Raw genomic sequence first — 20,787 nt, forward strand, 5'->3', positions numbered from 1 at the left:
CAAGTGCATTGCAGTTAGAGAGGACTATATTAAAAAATAGTGTAAGAAAAATTTTACTGCCGTGACGTTTTCTAGGTGAGGCCGAGAACCTTTGGATCACCCCTCGTATATTGTTTGAGAAGCCTTAATGAACGTGGACATAGCCGTAGCATTTCCTCTCATACAGATGATGGCACAATATCATCAGAGTAAGGGAGCTCAAAGTCCCTGCCATGGCGCTGAGTAGAATGTTGGGGGAATAAAATCACTACCTGAACCTTCGGTAGGATTTGTAGCTGTGTCCTTGTTACTTTGGGTTGGCTTGGGTTTAGTGTCATTGCGGGCAGTTCGGTGCAGTATGGTGGTCACCATGGTCTGTGTGTCTGGCCGAAGCGCGGCTTCGTATTCGTGTTTGGATTTGATCTTAACTGCTGAGACGTCATTTTGGCAACACATCATGGGCTTCTGTGGTCGGCTGGTGTGGCCAACAACCCGTCAGATGGCTGAAAACGTCTGATAAAGGCAGATTTTTCAGTCCATTTGGACTGTGGCAGGTCATTCTGAACGCCTTATATTTTAGGATGCCGGCAAGAAAGCAGGCTGAACACGAAAGACAACAGGCCTTTTCGTCTTCCCCTTTACATGCTGTTAAACACGCCATCTTTTCAATCAGCCAGAAGAGGTAGCAGTCACAGTGAAAGGGGTTGTCCATGATGTAGGCTTTTTTCACCTGTGGTCGCCCCAGTTCGTATCGAGAGATAGACGTGATCTTGTTGTAACTTAGATCTACATGTTTCAGCTTCGGTAGATGCTCAATGACGTTACCAAGCTGTACGTACCGTAGTCGGTTTATATTTAGATAAAGAAACCTCAAATTTGGCAGATTACGCAAAGACGTCCAGGCAAACGATTCGATGGCGTTCGTACCCAGGTCCAGCCACAGTAGTCCTGGTAGAGAAGGCATATAGGAGACATTTCTGATGTTGTTGTACTCGGCACAAAATCGTTCAGTGTTAGACGGTATGCCATCAGGAAGCGTGGCGAGGTTTAGATGATCACAGTCAACCCACAATGACAGTGTCCCAAAGTAGCTCCGCCTCTGTATTCGACATCTATCTGGTAGACAAGAACAACCCGTCCACAGAGATCCCAACACAAGGAGCATCAACAGTCCGCTTACTGCCATATCTAACGGTTTGTCCAGCTCCTAGTCTGGTTGGTCACATTGACAGTTTGGAGCAGCAAACTGCTACATGCGACAGTCTTCCTCTGTCTGACTGAGCTGTGTGGTTCCGGCGATGCAGACGTCACTAGACACCATCACGTACTGCAATCATAGAACTCATCTGTACACTGACTTCATGTTTTCAGTCTTCTGCTGAGATTGGTCTTAAGGCGGAAGCGTCAATTTCACGAAGAGAGATAAGGCGGGGGTTGAAAGTTGAAAAATTGTATTGTCTACCAACGTATATTATTCTTGTGGAGCTTGTCGCTGCTGAAATTATTGTGTGATGTAGTCACAAAACGTGCAAAGACACACAAAAAGATGCAGACTAGTCCAAACTCACTCCTTAAACGTTTATTTTTTTTCTGATCCCGTGCCTAGCATCAAATGACTATGTGTCAAAGTGGATATACATGGATTCCAATCATGCATCCTGTATCTTGTATTTGGTCAGGCCCGCATTGGCATATGTTGGTGTAAAAGTAAAAGCACCCAAATGAGGCCGACCGATCACAGAGTTAGACAGTTAGGTATATTGTACAGGCTGACTGTAGTCGGTATCTGTAGTAATATTTTTGGACAGTGAGGGGCGCTTTAATGTCCCCGCCGAGTGTGGTATACAGGTGCCCAAATGCCTACGACCAAGGACGTTCAACACAAGTCCTTGTGTTGGCGTCCTTGCTACGACTGTCTGACCAAAATGCTTGCAATAATATTTTGGATCGTTATGGGGCGCTTCTACACGGCCCGCTACCTGAGCTGAACAAGAAAGGTCAAAGGTCGATAGCCTTTTCCCGCGAAAATCAGAGCGTCCAACATGGCGGTGCAACCAAACCAGCAGCTGCAGCTAGGTGAGGAAATTGGTGGTTTCTGCAATATTTACGCACTTTTACAGACATTGCAATGTATAAATCGGTTGTGGATATTGTTTGTAAATGGCCTCTTTGCTTTTCTAAATTTCAGACAGCTCCCAGGAGCTGGGATTTCTCAACTTTCTTCGGACGATGCCCGAGGTAAGGGGGAGGGGGAGCATTTTTTTATTTGCATGCTAGCGGAGATATTACTGTTTAATGTGAAAAAATAACTGCATTGGATTTCATTGGAAATTGCAGTTTTGTTTGACTTGACCATTGGTTAAGCTAGATAATTAGTTTGAAATCTATTCATTTGAAATACGCTCTAATTTGTTGTGTGTGTGTGTGTGTCGAGTCTTTGTTTAAATCTCTTAGCTTGAACGTGATAGTAATTTCCGCCAGCTTTTGTGTTTTGTTATGTAATATGATACTGTAATCAGTATTTAACATTTTTGTTGTTGTTGTTGTCCTTGTTTAGAGTCTATTTTTCTCGGTAGACGTTGTCGCTAGGTGCTTTAGTTAACTTATTTTAGAATTTGCTTGATATTTTACAAAGAAACCTTACCAACTGCAACAGTTTGATTACCTGATTACCTTTGACAATAATTGCTTTTGAATGCTAATTAGCTATTTCTTTCCCTCTAGAAACCTGCAACAACTTTCCGGGCTTTTGATAGAACTGTAAGTATTATACAACATTCACAACTCTTCGACCCACTTTGGATATATTGATATTAATCATAATTGATTGTTGAATCTTACAGTAATATACTTTTCTTAATTCAAGTACAACAAATTTCAAGAAACTCAATGCTACAGACAGACATGAATGTATTTTTAAATGCAATAACTCCATTACAAAAATTGGTATAAAAGATAAAAGACTTCTGAATAATGATTCTAAAATCTATAAAAGACTGCTTTGTTATGAAAAAATACACAAAACACATGATTATCCTCACTCAATTGTAGTACATGTACTGTACTATATCATTATCAAAGACTTATGCTAGCCCTTGTTGGTTTAGTAATTAGGATGTGAAGTTTCTATACTTTTTTCTGTACTATGTTCATTAGTTTTTGCCATACCAGCATGCAAAAATACCTGGTTGCCCTGCCAATTTTACTTTGGGCAACCTATTTTTGAACCTAGGTAGCCCAGTGTGCTACCTGAATTTTAAGAATGCCCCCCCTTACTTGCCCCAGGAAAATAATAATTTATAGGTGGGGCAAATTCTGATGATCATGGGCAACCTAATTTTTGCCGTAGGCTGCCCACTGTGCAACCTGGTTCAAAAAAGTATTTTGTATACTGCATACATTGTACCACATACAAATGTTGTGTAGTAAAGGTCTTCTTCATTATGAAACATGGCATAATTATTAGCATAAGCATTGTTAACAATCTTGCCCCCCATCCCACCAGGATTACTACACGGCCCACGGTCCTGATGCCATCTTTGCTGCCAAGGAAGTTTTTAAGACCATGGGAGTCATCAAGAACATGGGAACAGGTCAGGATTTTCATCCTACTAGTGTCTGTTGTGCACACCTCTGTTTGTCCATCATGTCTTTGATAGACATGTTTTTTCAATGATCAGTTTGATTTCGTTCACAACATTTGACGCAGATTAACTCCTAGTTTCTGGTCATTTTTGAATGAAGTAGTTGAATCAACCCTATCCTATCCTATAGCATACTGATACATGTATCTGTGAGGCAAAAATCTGATAGAAAACTTATTTAAAGTTAAAACTTTTGGTCCAACACAAAAAATTCTCTCACCTAGAGCTTTCGACCAGTCACTCTGGTCTTCCCCAGTAGACTGGCCCAGTGAAGCTTGTCACGTGGACCAAAAGTTTTAACTTTATATATGTAACTACCAACACAGATGAACTTTCATGATACTGATAGAAAACTGTTGCTTTTTTTCATGTCGTACAGATGTAGACTGGTTCTAGCTATTCATGGGCAGTACCATTAAAACATAAAGGGACTTCTCACATGGCTTGTTTTAGGGCTATTTCAATCAATAAAGTGATGACAAAAATGTGCAAAGAAATGGCAATAAATTAGCCTGGTTACCAAACCTATTATAGCTCCCGAGTCCTACATCCTCTCCGCAAATAGTAGGACTCGGGAGCTATAATAGGTTTGGTAACCAGGCTAGCAATAAATGTCAATACATGTATTATAATAGCAAGGTTCTTTGATCACAACCATTTTTTTTTCACAAGCCAAGGTTTCGATGACCGTCTGTCATCTTCATCAGGGCAATTCTGATTGGTTTACTGTGCACTGACACTAACAACTTTAGTGCACTATGCACCAAGTAACATCTAGTGTCAGTACACAGTAAACCAGTCAGAATTGCCCTGATGAAGATGACAGACGGTCATCGAAACGTCGACTCGTGAAAAATAAATGGTTGAGATCAAAGAACTTTGCTATTCATTCGTTTACCAACCTGATGAAATTATTGATGCATATCAGATGCTGTTTTAACAGCAAACTTATTGACTGGTGTTCTATTGTCTGTATGTAGGACCCAACAAGATGGAGTATGTGACTCTGAGCAAGATGAATTTTGAGTCGTTGGTACGGGAACTCCTATTGGTCAGACAGTACAGACTGGAGGTCTACAAGAACAAGGGAACAGCCAAGAACAATGACTGGGAACTGGACATCAAGGTAAGGGTGTAGGGTTGGTTAAAAGAGCAAAACTTCACTTTTTTTTTGGATGTTCTGTTGTGATACGATGATACAGTATACTGCAATTCACCTTATGAAAAGTGGACATTCAGGAAACTGACAGTTGAGGAATTGCTTGTTAACGGTAATGAAAAACATTAGGAATTACAGTATCTGTGTTGTTGTAATCATAAAGAGGTTCTGTGCACTTTCAGTAGAGTAATTTAGCTCCAAATCCATGTGTGCTGACTATACTGTAATTCACGGTAGCTAAAATTTCATGCTCTGAAGAAAATGGACATGTTCACGGAACTTAATTTTCATTGTTGCAGAAAGGGGACAAAAGGCTAATAATAGGTTTGATTTGATAATGGTAATGATAAGCTCATGGTACAAAAGCGATCATGAAAACAGTGAACACGAAAGTACAGTGAAGAAATCTGGAATTACCGTAGTAGCAATGTTACAGGACAAACTACAGTAGGTAGCAGCCTCTGGCCATAGATACAACTTCAGGATACAAGTGCATGGACTGTGAAAATGTGCCACAGGAAAAACACATTCATATATATGGTCAGACAGGAGTCTAAATCCCTCTTGCTATAAAATTGCAACATGATGTAACCTAACACCATTTACCGTGGTGATAGACTGTCTGGTTCAGGTCCTTGACCTTATTGGTTTGGAGAGGAAGAAGAAGAGGAAACAGAGCAAAAACAGTATGTTTTCCTTTAGTAAACATAAATAGTACTTTCTTTTGTTCTCTCCAGGCCTCCCCAGGAAATCTGACCCAGGTGGAAGACATCATCTTTGGCAGCACAGGAGCGGTGACCTCGTCTGGTGTCCTGGCTGTTAAACTGTCCGGGGAGGGAAACAACAAGGTACATCCTAGAACTCTCAGCTCGCACGGCTCGAAAAACTTCTTTCTGCATACCTGTGTAAGAAAATGCACATCCACACTCAATGAAGACTTGAACTCAACTCATTTATTCAACTCCTAACTGTCCGGTTCTAGAGCCCCTTCCTTCAAACAGGTACGGTATAGATCACCTGTTTGAACACGATGCAGGCACGTGCGAACAGGTGGCCGGAACCACCCGAGGGAGGGGTTAGAACCGGCGAGAATACAATGCTTTCTATTGTCATTGTTACCCTATGGTATTAACAATATACATTTTTGTACATGTACACTGTTACACCTGTACTGGTACAGGCAATATCAAGAATTACCAACACCAGACAGATTGCGCCACTTAGAATTTAGGAAGTTAAGTGTTAAGAAACAATGTTGCATATAAACCCAGTACATGGACCAGCGTACATCCGCCATGTTGGTTTTGTCCGCAGGTGGTCGGTGCCGGGTACGCGGACGCTACCATGAGGCAGCTGGGGGTGTGTGAGTTTGTGGACAACGACCAGTTTTCCAACCTGGAGGTACGATACTTTCAAATTATGCTAGATTTATCATAGCAATGATAAATGCTTCAATAACTTTGATATGCGTTAGCACATTTGCAGAACATACTGCAAATGCAAAACTTGGATTTTTTACGGTTTTCGTCAGATGTTTGGTCAACATTGCATCAGAATTTTGCCCAATGCCGATATCTTTTCTGACACAACATTTGAAAACTATAGACCTGTGAGGTTATAAAATTTATCTGTCTGACTTCTGAATTTCAAACCGTCTGAATTTCTGAAACATCATTTTCAGAAGCAAATTTTTCGTCAGTAAACTGGGTCAAATATTTGTTGCCAATGCATTTCTTTATTAAATTAGATTTATTTGTTGAAACCCTTTAGCCAAAATCTTAAGATAAAAGAAAAAAGAAAATCCCTACCTACCAACACTAGTTTTGTCAGGACTGACAGGAAACACAACAATAATTTTCCTAGGCCTTACAACTTTTAGGCCATCTGACATTTCTGATCCCTGAACCCTCCTCCAGGCCCTGGTGATTCAGACAGGACCGAAGGAATGCCTGATCCCCGCCGGTGAGAACACACCTGACATGGGCCGGCTCAGGATCGTCCTGGAGCGCAACGGACTGCTCATCACGGAGAGGAGGAAAGGTACGTACCAACTGGTAATATCAGAAGTGGAACAGGCCTTGAAATTAACTTTTCTTCCTTGAGTCTTGAAGCCATGGATGGATGTTCATGATTTTTGATAGGCAGGTTACTGTGGGGGAGACGAAAGTCAAGTTCAAGAATGGGCCTTATGGCAGGTTCCTACATTACTGCAATGGACCTTTTGTGTTTGTTTGTTTGTTTGTGAACAGAATAACTCTAGATGCCATGGACGGATGTTCATGATTTTTGGTAGGCAAGTTACTGTTGAGGAGACTAAGTTCAAATTTAAGAATGGGCCTTATGCTATAGATAGAATGTGTGGAAATTTAGTAGGTGGGTAGGAAAGGGATGGTGTTGATTCATTATCCACCAGTACCACAATATACTTGCAGAAATGTATTTGGATGTACATGAATATGTTCTTCTTCCTCTTTCAGCTGAGTACTCTACTAAGGACAATGTCCAGGATTTGAACCGACTTCTGAAGCCCAAAACTAAAGGGGAACAGGTCAACTCTGCTGCACTCCGTGAGTTTTCTTTGATTACTTCAGACATACATTCTCATAATAATTAGTACACTGTACATTCTTGTAATGATTAGTTCATATGCATATACAGTGAATACTCAACTCAAAGTCATCTGGCTTATCAACTATTATATCCATAGAGTATCATGTTGATAATATGCAAGGAAAATGCATCTAGGTTTTCTTTTAGAATTAGGATGTCGTATTTACCTATCATGGTCCCTTTATATATATATATATATATAGCTTGGGATGGGAATACCATTGAGATAGAAACAGACTAAGAATTGTATAGCTTGTTGGACTGCTCAAAATATTTGTTTGTTTTTATTTCTCCAGCTGAGTTAGAGAAGACAACAGCCATGGCGTCTGTGTCTGCACTTATCAAGTACCTAGAGGTAAGGCCTTTCTGTGGAAATGTACACTCACACACACTCACTCACTGTCCGGTATCATACTTCATTTTCATGCAAAATAAAGAATAGAAACATTTGTTCAATAGTATGTTTCAATTTTTCATTTTCCTTTTGCTTTTTTTCTATGGATCCTTCATTTTTGCTTTTTATGTTGTTAATGATGGAATATTGTGTAAGCTAGCTAACTCAAAATCAAAGTTTCTGTTGCATTTGTACCACACAGTTGTGCAATCCCATACTCTTTCCTAATGCTGAGTGCTAAGCAGAGAAAGCTGAATGCACCATTTTTAAAAGTCATTGGTATGACTTCCAAAAATTATTTTGGAATGGTTGGTAAAGTATAGGATACAGGAGTTTTCTTTTACACAACCAAGATTTCTCACCTAAGTACTGACGTTTCGGTGTCTATCAGACACCTTCTTCTAAGACAGAGCTTCTGACTGGAGTTCTGATTCTCGACGCTATATGTAGCCAATGTAGGTGGCGCTTTTGCGGCGAGAACACAATCCCAAACGCCACCTACATCGGCTACAAATAGCGGCAAGAAGCAGAACTCTAGTAAGAAGCTCTGAGGAAGGTGTCTGATAGACACCGAAACATCAGCACTTAGGTGAGAAATCTTGGTTGTGTAAAAGAAAACTCCTGTATCCTAGTCTCGGTCAGGGATCGAACTCTTGACCTACCAAAGGCACCATTTGACTGCATCAAAATGCGAAAAGTCAAAGTGCAAGCTAACTGTTGTATGAATCACACTGTCCAGAGACCCCAAGGTACCAACAGATATAAATGACAGGTTTTCTGTTTCTCCAGCTTTTGGGTGATGAGACCAACTTTGGTCAGTTTAAGCTGGAGACCTTTGACCTGAACCAGTACATGAGACTGGACGCCGCCGCAGTCCGAGCACTCAACCTGCTCCCAACGTCACTGGACGGTAGGGCTAGTTTTTCTGTTGGTCTAGAATAATTGTTTTTTGGTAATATGAACTACATTTTACCCTTTGGTGAATGCCTGCATGCCCTTTTTACCTCCTTGAAAAATGGAGGTATTGTTTTTGGCGTGCCTATCTGTCTGTCTGTGTGTGTTTCCGCAACTTTGTGAACACCTTTATGGATTGTGATGATATTTGGTATGTTGGTAAGTCTTGGAAAGACAAAGGTCAAGGTCAAACATGGGTCTCCTATTATGCATATATTATGTTAAAATGTAGATGTCGTTTGCATAATTAATAAGGACAAAAACTCATATTTCATGGAGGTACATGTATGAGGTCTCCGAATTCTTTTTTTGTAAGGTGTAATCAGGGCTTTTTATTTTTCGTAATCTGTAAGCAGGCGTCCAAAATCATTGTAATTTGTAATAACTAAAGGTACATGTAATACTATGCCCCTGTACAGGTGGTAACAGGTTCCAGTCCGTGGCAGGACTGCTGACCCACTGTAGGACGTCTCAAGGTCACAGGCTTCTCACCCAGTGGGTCAAACAGCCTCTCATGGACAAGAACAGGATCGGTCAGTTTTTGTCTCATGTTTTATTATGTTTACCGAAGGAAAATATATTGTTTTTACTCAGTTTCTTCCTCTTCTTCTCCAAACAAATAAGATCAATGACCTGAATCAGCCATTTGTCACCATGGTAACTGGTGTTGGGTTAAATCATGTTGCAATTCTGTAGCAGAAAGGATTTAAACTCCTTGTGAGAGAGGCTGTAAGGTGGCGAACAGATTTCATAGATTTACCATGAAAGGACTTCTATATCTTTGGGATTCTGTTTGATATTTGATAATTTCTGTGCATAATATCTCATAATATTGTGATATTCTGAATGTTATCTCTTGGTGAATTTTCCAGAGGAGAGATTGAATGTTGTGGAAGCTCTTGTTGAGGACTCAGAACTCAGGCAGACACTTCAGGTATTGGTGGTTTTAACAAATTCTTTTTTACCAGACTGTTCTTGTATGATTGTGTTATTACATTTGATTAAGCTATAATTATTAAAGGAGGATGGATACTTCTTGATGTCAGACTTGTGCATTCTTGCCCCAGGAGGAACAGCTGCGAAAGGTCCCAGACTTCCATCGCCTGGCCAAGAAGTTTCAGAGGAAGAGGGCCAATCTACAGGTAGGATCATGATGAACAACAATATAGCTGTAATTAACAATGATGCATATGAGGTAGAGATTATATCTTTGTGTTTTGAGACACTCCTTACTCATGTTAGTTACTGCCATACAGGTGAATTTTGTAATGGTGTGTGCTGATTGGGCAATTACAGACCTTTTCGTATTGCTGATTGGGCAGTCACGTACCTGTCCTTGGTGCTGATTGGGCAGTCACGTACCTCTCCTTGGTGCTGATTGGGCAGTCACAGACTTTTCTTAGTTCTGGTTAGGCAGTAACAGGGATGCCCTTAGTGCTGATTGGATATCCACTGCCCTGTCCTTAGTGCTGATTGGATAGTCACTGTCATGTCCTTAGTGCTGATTGGATAGTCACTGCCCTGTCCTTAGTGCTGATTGGATAGTCACTGCCCTGTCCTTAGTGCTAATTGGATATCCACTGCCCTGTCCTTAGTGCTGATAGGATGCCCACTGCCCTGTCCTTAGTGCTGATTGGATAGCCAGTGTCCTGTATGTCCTTAGTACTGGTTGGACCCTCATAGTCTGCCCTTTGTGATAATTCTGCCACTGACTTTTAAGCAGCAATATCACATAAAACGACTAGCAGTTTTTTTCTACACATGGAATGAAGCAGTGTTCTAAAAATTCAGTTGAGGCAGACTAAGATTCAAAATACAGTTGTCACATTACTCGGATGTGTTTGAGGTATTTTAGTCAGTTTTGTTTATTTCCTACAGGACTGTTACAGGGTGTACCAGGCTCTGAACATCATTCCCCACCTGACCGAGGCTCTAGAGAAACATGAAGGGACACACAAGAGCCTTCTCATGGAGCTGTTTTCCAACCCTATCAAGGTACTATTTTCAGAAACTATATTTCAGCATTATTCGTGTCATCGTCTTTAATTGTTTATAGTTGATGTTAACCCTTGTCCTGCTGGCAATTTTTACACAATATTTTCAAATAATTTCATGTCTTAATCAGGTCACAGACCCTTGACTTTTTTTGCCCTGCGGCGGCGTAGTTACTTCCGCATTCATTGCGTTTCGCTGCGGTGTGATGCGTTGCACGAGAAACACCCCCAAATCGCACATATACAGGGTGCTATATAGATGGTACTGTATGTGCAACCCATATATATATGGGCCCCGCAGGACAAGGGTTAAAGTAAAAAAAAAAACACTGTTCATATGAGCTGGCTAAAACTGGTTTTTCCTCAACAGGAGCTTCTGTATGACTTCCGTAAGTTCCAGGAGATGGTAGAGACGACCATGGACATGGAGAGGGTGGAGAAACACGAGTTTGTCATCAAACCTGACTTCGATGACAACCTCAAGGGTTTGTTTTGTTTTGTTTGTTTTGTGCCACAAGGAATAAATGAATGAATATAAATAAACAACAGTAACAAAAACTGGTCATCACGTCATTAGGTCCATAATCGGTCTGTTAGAGTCAGTCACAGTTGCAAAAGTCTTTTGAATGTTATGAGAGAAGGTGCTACTCTGAGAGGGTAGGGGCCACCAGCATGTTAGCAGAACATACTGTGTGAAACCTGGATTTTTCACGGCTTTCTTGGAATGTTTGGTCAACATGGCATTAGAATTCTTGCCCGTTGCAGACGATATCTTTTCTGACACAACATTTATAAACTATAGATGGGATGTCATCCTGAAATGCACAAATACAAGCTTAAACAAGGCATTCTGCCATATTGCTATGCACAGTACATTACGGCTTTTCTGAAGGCAGAGACTATTCTGCCAACGTGCTATGGCCAGTTCTGAACTTCTACATAGGGCTAGTTAAGTAAACTTTGTACCATGTACATTGTTGCGTAATAAAAGTCATATAGTAATGTTCGGAGGGAGGACATTTCATGACAAAAGTTGTGTAAAAATGTTGGAATGAATTGTCATTTTTCATGCTGCTGTAAGTTATGAATGAGGAAGGACTGTGTTCCCCCTGTTAACTTCCTTTGCAAATTGTTTCCCATTTCCAGAGCTGAGAGCGAAGATGAACCAGCTTGATGAAGACATCAAAAGTCACCTGAATGAGGTGAGTTACAGGTTATTCATTATGTTTACCTTTAAAGATATTGTTTTTGCTCTGTTTTTCTTTGGAATCCTCTTCTTCTTCTTCTTCTCCAATCAACTAAGGTCAATGACCTGAACTAAACATCTGTCACCATGGTAACTATTGTTGGGTTACATCATGTTGCAATTTTATAGCAGGAGGGATTTAGACTCATGTCACCATATATATATATATATATATATGAATCATGTGTTTGAGTAAGAATTAAGAGAGCAGACCATATGCAAACAAGGTAAACATCATGCATTGCTTCACAAATGTTACCATTCTAGTTGTGATTGGAATTTACTGCTACATTGGAAATGCACGCATTGGCTACTGCTGTAGACTACAGTGAAGTGCAGTTGGTGTAACAACAATGGTTTAGCTCTTTATAATGTATCACTGTGACATGAATCCTACCAGGCTGCTCGGGACCTGAAGCTGGAACCAAACAAGGTTCTGAAGTTAGAGACAAGCACACAGCTGGGCTATCACTTCAGGGTCACACTCAAGGTAAGTGACTTTTCTTCAGTCATGAGAATACAATGTCTTTTCAATCATTAGAAATTGTCATAGTTTTCCTACGGCTAGAAAGTATTATCAATAACAATATATGAGTTACAATACAGTCATGTATGAATGTTTTGATCTTGCTTTTGGAATGCACTTGACATATGTACATAATTAAGTAGGCAGATATGGGAGTTTGACATGACAACAGTAACAATATATTATGGAAAGTATTGTTCTGTGTATCAGACAGGGTGAAGTAGCAGTAAGTTTGTATCAGTGTATCTCTCTCGTCATAACAAAGTGAAATTCATCTTCAGTTTTTTTATTACATGCTTCAGTGTTAGAAATACCCATCTGCAATCTGCATTTTGCAGGGAATTAAATGCTGCAGAAGAAAAATTTAAGTCTGCAATTTTGCAGACTTAAATAGTCAGGATAGGGGTTCAATTGTGTCTGTTGAAATTGTGTAGGAGCTTTGATTGTGCTTACTACTGACTTAATGATATACTAACTATGCATGTATTTTTCATCAAATTGCATGTAAAATGTTTGCCAACATGCAATTTTGTATGGGTTTGAATCAAAGTGTATAAATTACTGTATTTGCAGAAAGTACTTCCAAATTGCAGAACAATATTGACATTCTGTAGTATTGCAGAACATTGAAATAATGTATTTTGACCACTGCTGCTTGTTTCACTTCAGGAGGAGAAAGCTCTCCGTGGAAACAAGACGTACCGCACCCTGGAGACCAGTAAGAACGGGGTCAAGTTTACAGACAATGACCTGCAGAGGATGAACGAGGAGTACCTGAAGGCCAAAGAGGCGTACGCTGACACACAGAAGGCAGTGGTGGACGAGATTCTAGGCATAGCAGGTGGGCAGTACATGGGCTACTGTGGCCTGTAGGGTAATTTCCTTTGACAAGAAGGTTTTCGGTTTGGCCATGGTGTGGGTTTGTATGTATGTAAGCAGCATAACTCAAGAAGCTGTGGATGGATCTTAACAATTTATAAGGTAGGTGTTAAGGGTTTGTGGAAATGTAGCTCAAGGTCAAAAATGGTTCCCCTGGCATTTCCCAATGGTGCTGCAGCAGGCTTTTTATGAGGCTTTTTATGAGTTTTTTTTTGTGCAGCACGAACATCATTTAGTGAAGGTATGAGATCGTAGAGTCTAATTTGTTCATTCATTCATGTATCATTTAACATGCTCAAGGTGTGGCTCTCAAACACAGGACCTCCAGGTTTATGTACCATCCAATAGGATACCCCTAAATGAAGCTAGGTACTCATTTTCACCTGAGTCGAATGAGGAAATAGGTGTTAAGTGCCTTTCCCAAGGACACAACATTGGGGCCTGCCAGGGATTCGAATCCACAAACAACCCTAGCCACAAGACCACCTTGCTACCTCTTTCAAGGAAAACCTACTGGGTCTTTAATTATTCTTCTTCTTAGCTGTGGACCAAACGCTGTTATTTCAAAGTTAAGGGTATGAAAATGCAGTTAAGAGTGACACTCTCTTGAAAGAACTGAATTGTTGTCATGTACATGTGCCTTTGTGAATTTTTGTCATTTGTTGTGACCACTACAGCTGGATATGTGGAACCTATGGGGAGCCTGAGTGACGTCATTGCACAGCTGGATGCCTTGGTCAGGTAGGTACATTTAACAATTTTTGCTCACAACGTGTGTATTACTAGTAAATGATTTGTTTAGATCTTGAAGTTAATGAAATACCCACTGGCACAAGTTGCTGTACTGTAAATGATTTAATCAGGTCAGTGATTGATAGCAAAGTTCTTTATTCACAACTACTTGTTTAACAAGAGCCAATGTTTCAATGACCATTTGTCATCTTCAATAGGACAATTACATTGTACGTACTGTTTATGTACATGTAGCATTTCTCTTTTTAATGCAGCATCTTTCTTGTCAACTTTTCTGTTTCTGCAGTTTTGCCTGTGCTTCAGCCAATGCTCCAATACCATACGTCAGGCCTAAGCTGACAGAGAAAGGTAGGTTTGCTTTAGAATCATATTAAGATGCAATGTTACAGAAAGAGCAAATCAGGAAAAAAGTTTACTTTGCTAAAAGTAGTCTGTAACCAAAGTTAAACATCATTTTTACTATACTCAGGAACTAAAGTACAGTACAGATATCAATTAACTTCCTTATTAATTAATTACCACTGTGCTTTACATGCAGTTTAACTCGTTTGTTTCATGTAAAAAAGTTGTGTAAATTGCATTAAGTCCCAACTGAAAGCTGTGTAAAAACTGTGTAACACACGGTAAAAACTCATGCAAAAGCTGTGTAAAACAATGTCTTGTGCATTACTTTTAAAAATGTATGGCTTTTCATTGTGCTTTGCATGACGTTTCAATTGCAGTTTGGATGTTTATAGATTACATGTAGTTATTCGAGACCTGTACTGTATGAAATACACTAGGACACACCTCTATGAATAATGTCTTTGAAAATGAACAGCAGAACTGAATCTCTGCTAATGACCTGTTGTCCCAATGTCATTAGGGGAGGGGGGCATTAAACTGGTGAATGCTCGCCACCCCTGTCTGGAACTACAGGATGATGTGCAGTTCATCCCCAATGACGCCAGCTTTGACAGAGGTCAGTATCTTTTTCTGTATCTGCATCTGTATCTGTATAGCCAGTATAGGTTATACAAGAATCATGTTCAAAAACTGGTATTTCCTAAGAACTATTGTAGACTGGAATTCGTTGCCACCAAGCACAGTTGGGGAAAAATCACCAGAAAGTTTTCAACTCCTGCAATTAAATGTGCAAAGATTGAGTGTAACAAGTCGTTCGGTGTGATATAGCTAGCTGCTGCCGTGCCGCGTGCATGCGAAGCTGGTGTGTTACGCCAAAGGGCTGTTATACCGGCTATACTGATACAGATACAAGCGGCAGCTGGCTATATTACATCGAATGACCTGGTACACCTAACCTTTGCACAACTAAACCTAAACATTGTTTAAAGCTATCTAATGACGATGCCCCCACTGTACTTGGTGGCAGCGAGTTCCACTCTGCGTTAGTTCTAGGAAAGAATGAATTTTGTTTACATTTCAGATGAGCAGATGTTCCTTATTGTGACCGGCCCTAACATGGGAGGGAAATCTACATACATCAGACAGGTAATTAATTTAAAAACTCCAGCCAATCACAACTCTGATAAATAATGACATCATCTGTCCCAACCAATGGAAAGTGATTTAGAACACAAAAATCCATGGACTGCCTATCTTGAGGAATGATCACCAATCATGCTGTAGCTTCCTCTTTTTTAAAGATTGATCATAATTTCCTCTTTAAAATGGATTCACAGCCTTTAGAGTTGATATACTTTAGGAATAACCAGAAAATTTACAAAGGAACTACATAATGTTTACCTTCATATGTATAGCTCAACTACAGATCTGTTCATTCTTTCTCAAAGACATTCATTTATATGGTGACCAGCCCCTCCAACTTGCTACATAATGTAATCCTACACCACAGGATGTCCGCTACAGCATCAGCAATTTGGTCCAGGTCAATGACCTTATTGGTTTGAGAAGAAGGAGTAACAGACTCTGAGCAAAATGTTTTCCTTTTGTGCTAAGGTAAAATGTGAACTCATTTCAGCTCTACTGTTACTAGCAGTGCAGAAACTAAATCTTCTATTCCCTGACTAGATTGGAGTGAATGTGCTGATGGCCCAGATTGGTTGTTTTGTACCATGTGACTCTGCGGAGGTGTGTATCGTGGACTGTATCCTGGCCCGGGTTGGTGCAGGAGACAGCCAACTCAAGGGTGTGTCCACGTTCATGTCTGAGATGCTGGAGACAGCATCCATCCTTAGGGTGAGTATGAGATCGTTTCTAGAGCTTTGCTTATTTTCATAATTTCCCACAGTTATGACTCAAGTATTTTTAACCCTTGTCCTGCTGGCATATTTTATTTTCAAATAATTTGATGTCTTAACCAGGTCATAGACCCTTGACTTTTTTGCCCTGTGGTGGCATAGTTATTTCCACATTCGTTGCATTTCGCTGCGGTGTGATGCGTTGCACGAGAAATACCGCCAAACCATACATATACAAGGCACTTTATACATGTAGATGCATGGATCAAAAAGTCAAAATGATTAGAGGTAAAAATAAGTAAGTGTAATTCATGGCAAATTTTTGTGTTGATTTTCAGTGTTGATTTATGCTTTTTGTGTTGATTTATGCTTTTTTTGCATACATGCATACATTCATATTAATGTGTCATCAACAATATTGTACTGTAAATCCTTCACAGTCTGCTACCAAGGACTCTCTTATCATCATAGATGAGCTTGGCAGGGGGACGTCAACTTACGATGGCTTTGGTTTGGCCTGGGCCATATCAGAGTAAGTCTAGGGAACACCTACAATGTACTACCAGTAATTATGATCACTTTGGAGACAAAAAAATATTGCTTTTGTTCTGTTTCTTCATCTTCAAACAATAAAGGTCAATGTCCTGGACCAGATGGCCGTCACCATGGTACCTGAAGTTGTAGCAGACACCCTTAGCCTGTGGTGTTGGATTACATTATGTAGCAAGTGTTGGAGGGGCTGGTCACCATATACTTTAAATTAGTACTAGTATATGAGACAGAGCAGTAGTTTGTTAGGCTAGACCATGTGAAGTTGCATTTGCTTTTGCAGATGGTGTATGGAATAGACAATATTATGAAGGAAGCGCGTCAAAATGTTCGTCAGAGTTTTAAAAGGAATAGCCCTAACTTTGATAATCATTATTTTCTTTATTTGTGCAAGGAATTTTCTTTGTAGTTTGAGATCTACACTAAATAGGGTATGAATATTTCCCAGACACATAGCAACAAAGATCGGCGCCTTCTGTCTGTTCGCCACACATTTCCACGAGCTGACCGCCCTGGCCGACGTCGTTCCCACGGCAACCAACCTCCACGTCACCGCCCTGACCACAGGGGGAACTTTGACCTTGCTTTACAAGGTCAAACCAGGTATTGAACTAAATATCATCGTCTAAGCAATTTATGATGCTGTGAAATTAATTCTGAATTGAATTCATTAAAAGTAGAGTGATGGCAAACTACATTAAATTATGGTCATGGCATTGTTATGTTTACCTTTGCAGAAGAAAAACATATTGTTTTTGCTCTGTTTCTTCTTCCTCCTCTCCTCCTTCTTCTCCAAACAAATAAGGTTAATGACCTGAACCAGACATCTGTCACCATGGTAACTAGTGTTGGGTTGCATCATGTTGCAATTTTTAAGCAGGAGGGATTTAGACTCCTGTCACCATATACATATATGAATTCAATGTGTTTGAGTATGAGTTAACAGCGCAGACCATATGATGATCATGTCCGATTGAGAAAAACATTATGCATTTATGTAATATCATTATCATTGAGCTGAAGGTACATGTACATGTATGCTGTTTTTGACAGGTGTTTGTGATCAGAGTTTTGGTATCCATGTGGCTGAACTCGCACACTTCCCAGAGAAAGTCATTGAGGTAAGGACACCTATAATATCAATGTATAATCATGCACTTCACATTCTTTGTATGATCGATATGGAAGAAGTAACTGGGCACTGTATAAACAAAATGTTGTATTTTTGTCACTTTTGGATTTCCCAACCGACCCCAGCAAAAACCCGCACATCGTAGCCTTTTTTTTTTGGGGGGGGGGTGACCACTGGCAATATCATATACTTTTCAGTGTGGCATCTGAACTTCAATGCTCTGAAATGTAAGTGCACATATTTTCAGAAATATTAATTTTTTCCCTTCCCCACAAGCAAATGGACAGACTAGTCCTGGGGACAGTCCTGGTTTTACATTTTTTAACTATATTTGGTGGATCACTTCAGCAGAAATCTAAGAAAAGATTTGAAAAAAGAATAAGAGAATCCCTATGTAAGATTGCCGATCCAATTTTTTTTCAGGACTGAGACTGGAAACATTACATTTATTTTCCTAGGCCTTGTTCGACTGTCTAAATTACTTATTACTTTTTAACTGTACATAACATAAAATGTACTTAACACTACAAAATATTGTTCGATCTCGTTCTTAATCATAATTCAGGTAGAGAAGCCAGCTATCTGTCAGGATGACATATAAGATGATAAGTTGTTGTTCCTGGTTTGCACAGTTTGCCCGACAGAAGGCCCTGGAGCTGGAAGACTACCAGAGTATCTCCCTGAGTGGAACTGCCATGGAGGGGACAGACGCTGTGGCTGCCAAGAAACGAAGACTGGCCAAACAGGTTGGTATATCAGGGCTCAAAATACTGGGTGCATTCGTAGGTTAACGTACGTAAATATATTAAATATATACTAGTATACAGCATGTTCTCGACATCAAAGGTATTTTTCTAAGCTAACAAACTTCTTTTTTGTTGTTGTTGTTGTTGCGGTGATTCACTGGTCACTGGTCATGCGATCTTAATTACCTTCGCCAAGAAGGTTATGTTTTCAGAGGCGTTCGTGTATGTGTGTGTGTGTGTGTGTGTGTGTGTAAACACGATAACTTGAGAAGGCTTAAATGGACTGACTTGATATTTGGTAGTTGGGTAGGTCTTGATGAGACCTCAAAATGATTAGATTTTGGGCCCCCTGGCGGCTTGTCATGGTACTGCAGCAGAACTTCCGGTTTTGATATCTCATGATACAGACAAGCTAGGGTAACCAAATTTGGATGGTAGATAGCTCTTGTGCTGCGAATAAAGTGACATGAGTTTGAGCCCCCTAGTTGCTTGCTCTAGAACTGCAGGGGGGTTTAAAGGACAAATGTTTAAAAGAGGATAACTCAAGAACCGATTGATGGATCATCGTGAATTTTGGTATGTAGGTAGCTTAAGTGATGCTTGACATAATGAGATTACAATTATTCAAATATGAATGTAATTTGCATAATTAATGAGGAAATTCTCTAAATCAGCTGCATTCCATTATTGGAAGTCCAAGCTTGTAACATATGTTATTAAGAACGAGAGAAACACAGGCAGATATCGATTATGCAAATGAAGACTTAATTTGCATAATTAATGAGAAAATGTTATAATTGCATGGTGGTAACTGCCTTGAATTTCATACTTGGGGTGTTTGAAAGTTAAGTGAAGGTGAGCATAATTAAACATAACTTACTCAAATAAGGACCACATTTGCATAATTTATGAGGAAATGCTATGATGGCATTCTTTGTTAAGATAAGACTGTCTTTTGGTGTAGAATATGATCAACAGATATAATTCATGCAATTGAGGATCCTATTTGCATAATGAGGGGGATTAATATATAATTTCTTATTCATAAAGGCTAACTTCATTTGGCGAAGGTATGAGATCGTGGAACTCTAGTTTTTTATATTATGTATTGGGTCCTTTGTCTGTCACATTGTGATTTGATCAAGAAGCTAATTTGTTGGATTTGTACACATTTAAAAAAAAATTTCCTTTGATTGTTACTAATATGCATTTCATTAATAAAGTATGATTTTTCACACATTGGTCATTCCTGCTTTAGTAAGGTTTGTGATAATTTGTAAGGTTTTGCTGACATTCTACTTGAAAATGGTGCACCCAAATTTTTTTTGCGCACCCAATTTTTACAGGTTCCGTGCACCTGTTCCCAAAAATTGCAGTCGAGGAAGTTAATGTTACAGTACACAAATGTATAATACTGCCTTGTGACATGTCCAGAGCTTGATAAGATGTTTTGTTGTACCCCAGGAGGGAGAGGCTATCATACAGGACTTCCTGTCCAAGGTCAAGGACCTGCCGCTGGCCACCATGACAGCAGACGAGGCACAGGCAGCTGTCCAGCAGCTGAAGGAAGAGGTCATGGCTCGAGACAACCCCTACATCCACGATGTCTTGGCACGAGACTTTTGATCGATTTAACTTGGATATACTTTCCTTTAGATATTGATAAGGTTATATCGGTAGGAATTACATGTAATGTAGTAATGTTACCTACATTAAAGGCACCCAAAACAGTTTCAGGGCAGTAGAACTGGATTGTAGTTACTGTAGGTTGAATCAACCCAATCCCAAAGCAACTGTAGATATCTGTGAGTCAAAAATGCAATCTTGCTGACAGAAAACAGTTGCGTATTTTGTATAAAAGGCTGGTTCTAGCTATTTGTTGTCAGAACTTTAAAATAAAGGGACTCCTCACATACAATGCACATGTAGCTTGTTTTGGGGCTACATCAAATGCTTCTGGTACAAAATGTATTAGAATGTGTGAAGAAATGACAGTGAATCAGACCGATTTCCTCATCTAG

The 20,787-nt window shown here is 39.8% G+C and overlaps 2 protein-coding genes across 2 annotated transcripts; one reads left to right on the plus strand and one right to left on the minus strand.

Annotated features, from left to right (window-relative positions):
* Positions 1-124: 124 nt before the first annotated feature.
* LOC109464528 (immunoglobulin superfamily containing leucine-rich repeat protein 2-like) lies at positions 125-1,165 on the minus strand. The gene is made up of 2 exons (XM_019761534.1): positions 434-1,165; positions 125-241 (listed from the first exon to the last, which is right to left on the minus strand). The coding sequence occupies exons 1-2, from the start codon at positions 1,163-1,165 to the stop codon at positions 125-127; spliced, it is 849 nt and encodes a 282-aa protein (XP_019617093.1).
* An 826-nt stretch (positions 1,166-1,991) lies between these two features.
* On the plus strand, positions 1,992-20,679 carry LOC109464620 (DNA mismatch repair protein Msh2-like). Its single transcript, XM_019761633.1, has 29 exons — positions 1,992-2,055; positions 2,168-2,217; positions 2,704-2,739; positions 3,485-3,572; positions 4,604-4,749; positions 5,520-5,630; positions 6,097-6,183; positions 6,699-6,822; positions 7,260-7,349; positions 7,689-7,747; positions 8,576-8,696; positions 9,160-9,273; positions 9,613-9,674; positions 9,808-9,882; positions 10,619-10,735; positions 11,105-11,219; positions 11,881-11,936; positions 12,381-12,470; positions 13,176-13,347; positions 14,063-14,126; positions 14,425-14,486; positions 15,004-15,099; positions 15,565-15,629; positions 16,170-16,337; positions 16,780-16,871; positions 17,337-17,491; positions 17,942-18,009; positions 18,653-18,766; positions 20,231-20,679. The coding sequence occupies exons 1-29, from the start codon at positions 2,022-2,024 to the stop codon at positions 20,390-20,392; spliced, it is 2,793 nt and encodes a 930-aa protein (XP_019617192.1). The 5' UTR covers positions 1,992-2,021; the 3' UTR covers positions 20,393-20,679.
* The last annotated feature ends 108 nt before the right edge of the window (positions 20,680-20,787 follow it).

Source organism: Branchiostoma belcheri, unplaced genomic scaffold (assembly GCF_001625305.1).
Source record: "Branchiostoma belcheri isolate BF01 breed outbred unplaced genomic scaffold, Haploidv18h27 scaffold14, whole genome shotgun sequence".
NCBI lineage: Eukaryota > Metazoa > Chordata > Leptocardii > Amphioxiformes > Branchiostomatidae > Branchiostoma > Branchiostoma belcheri.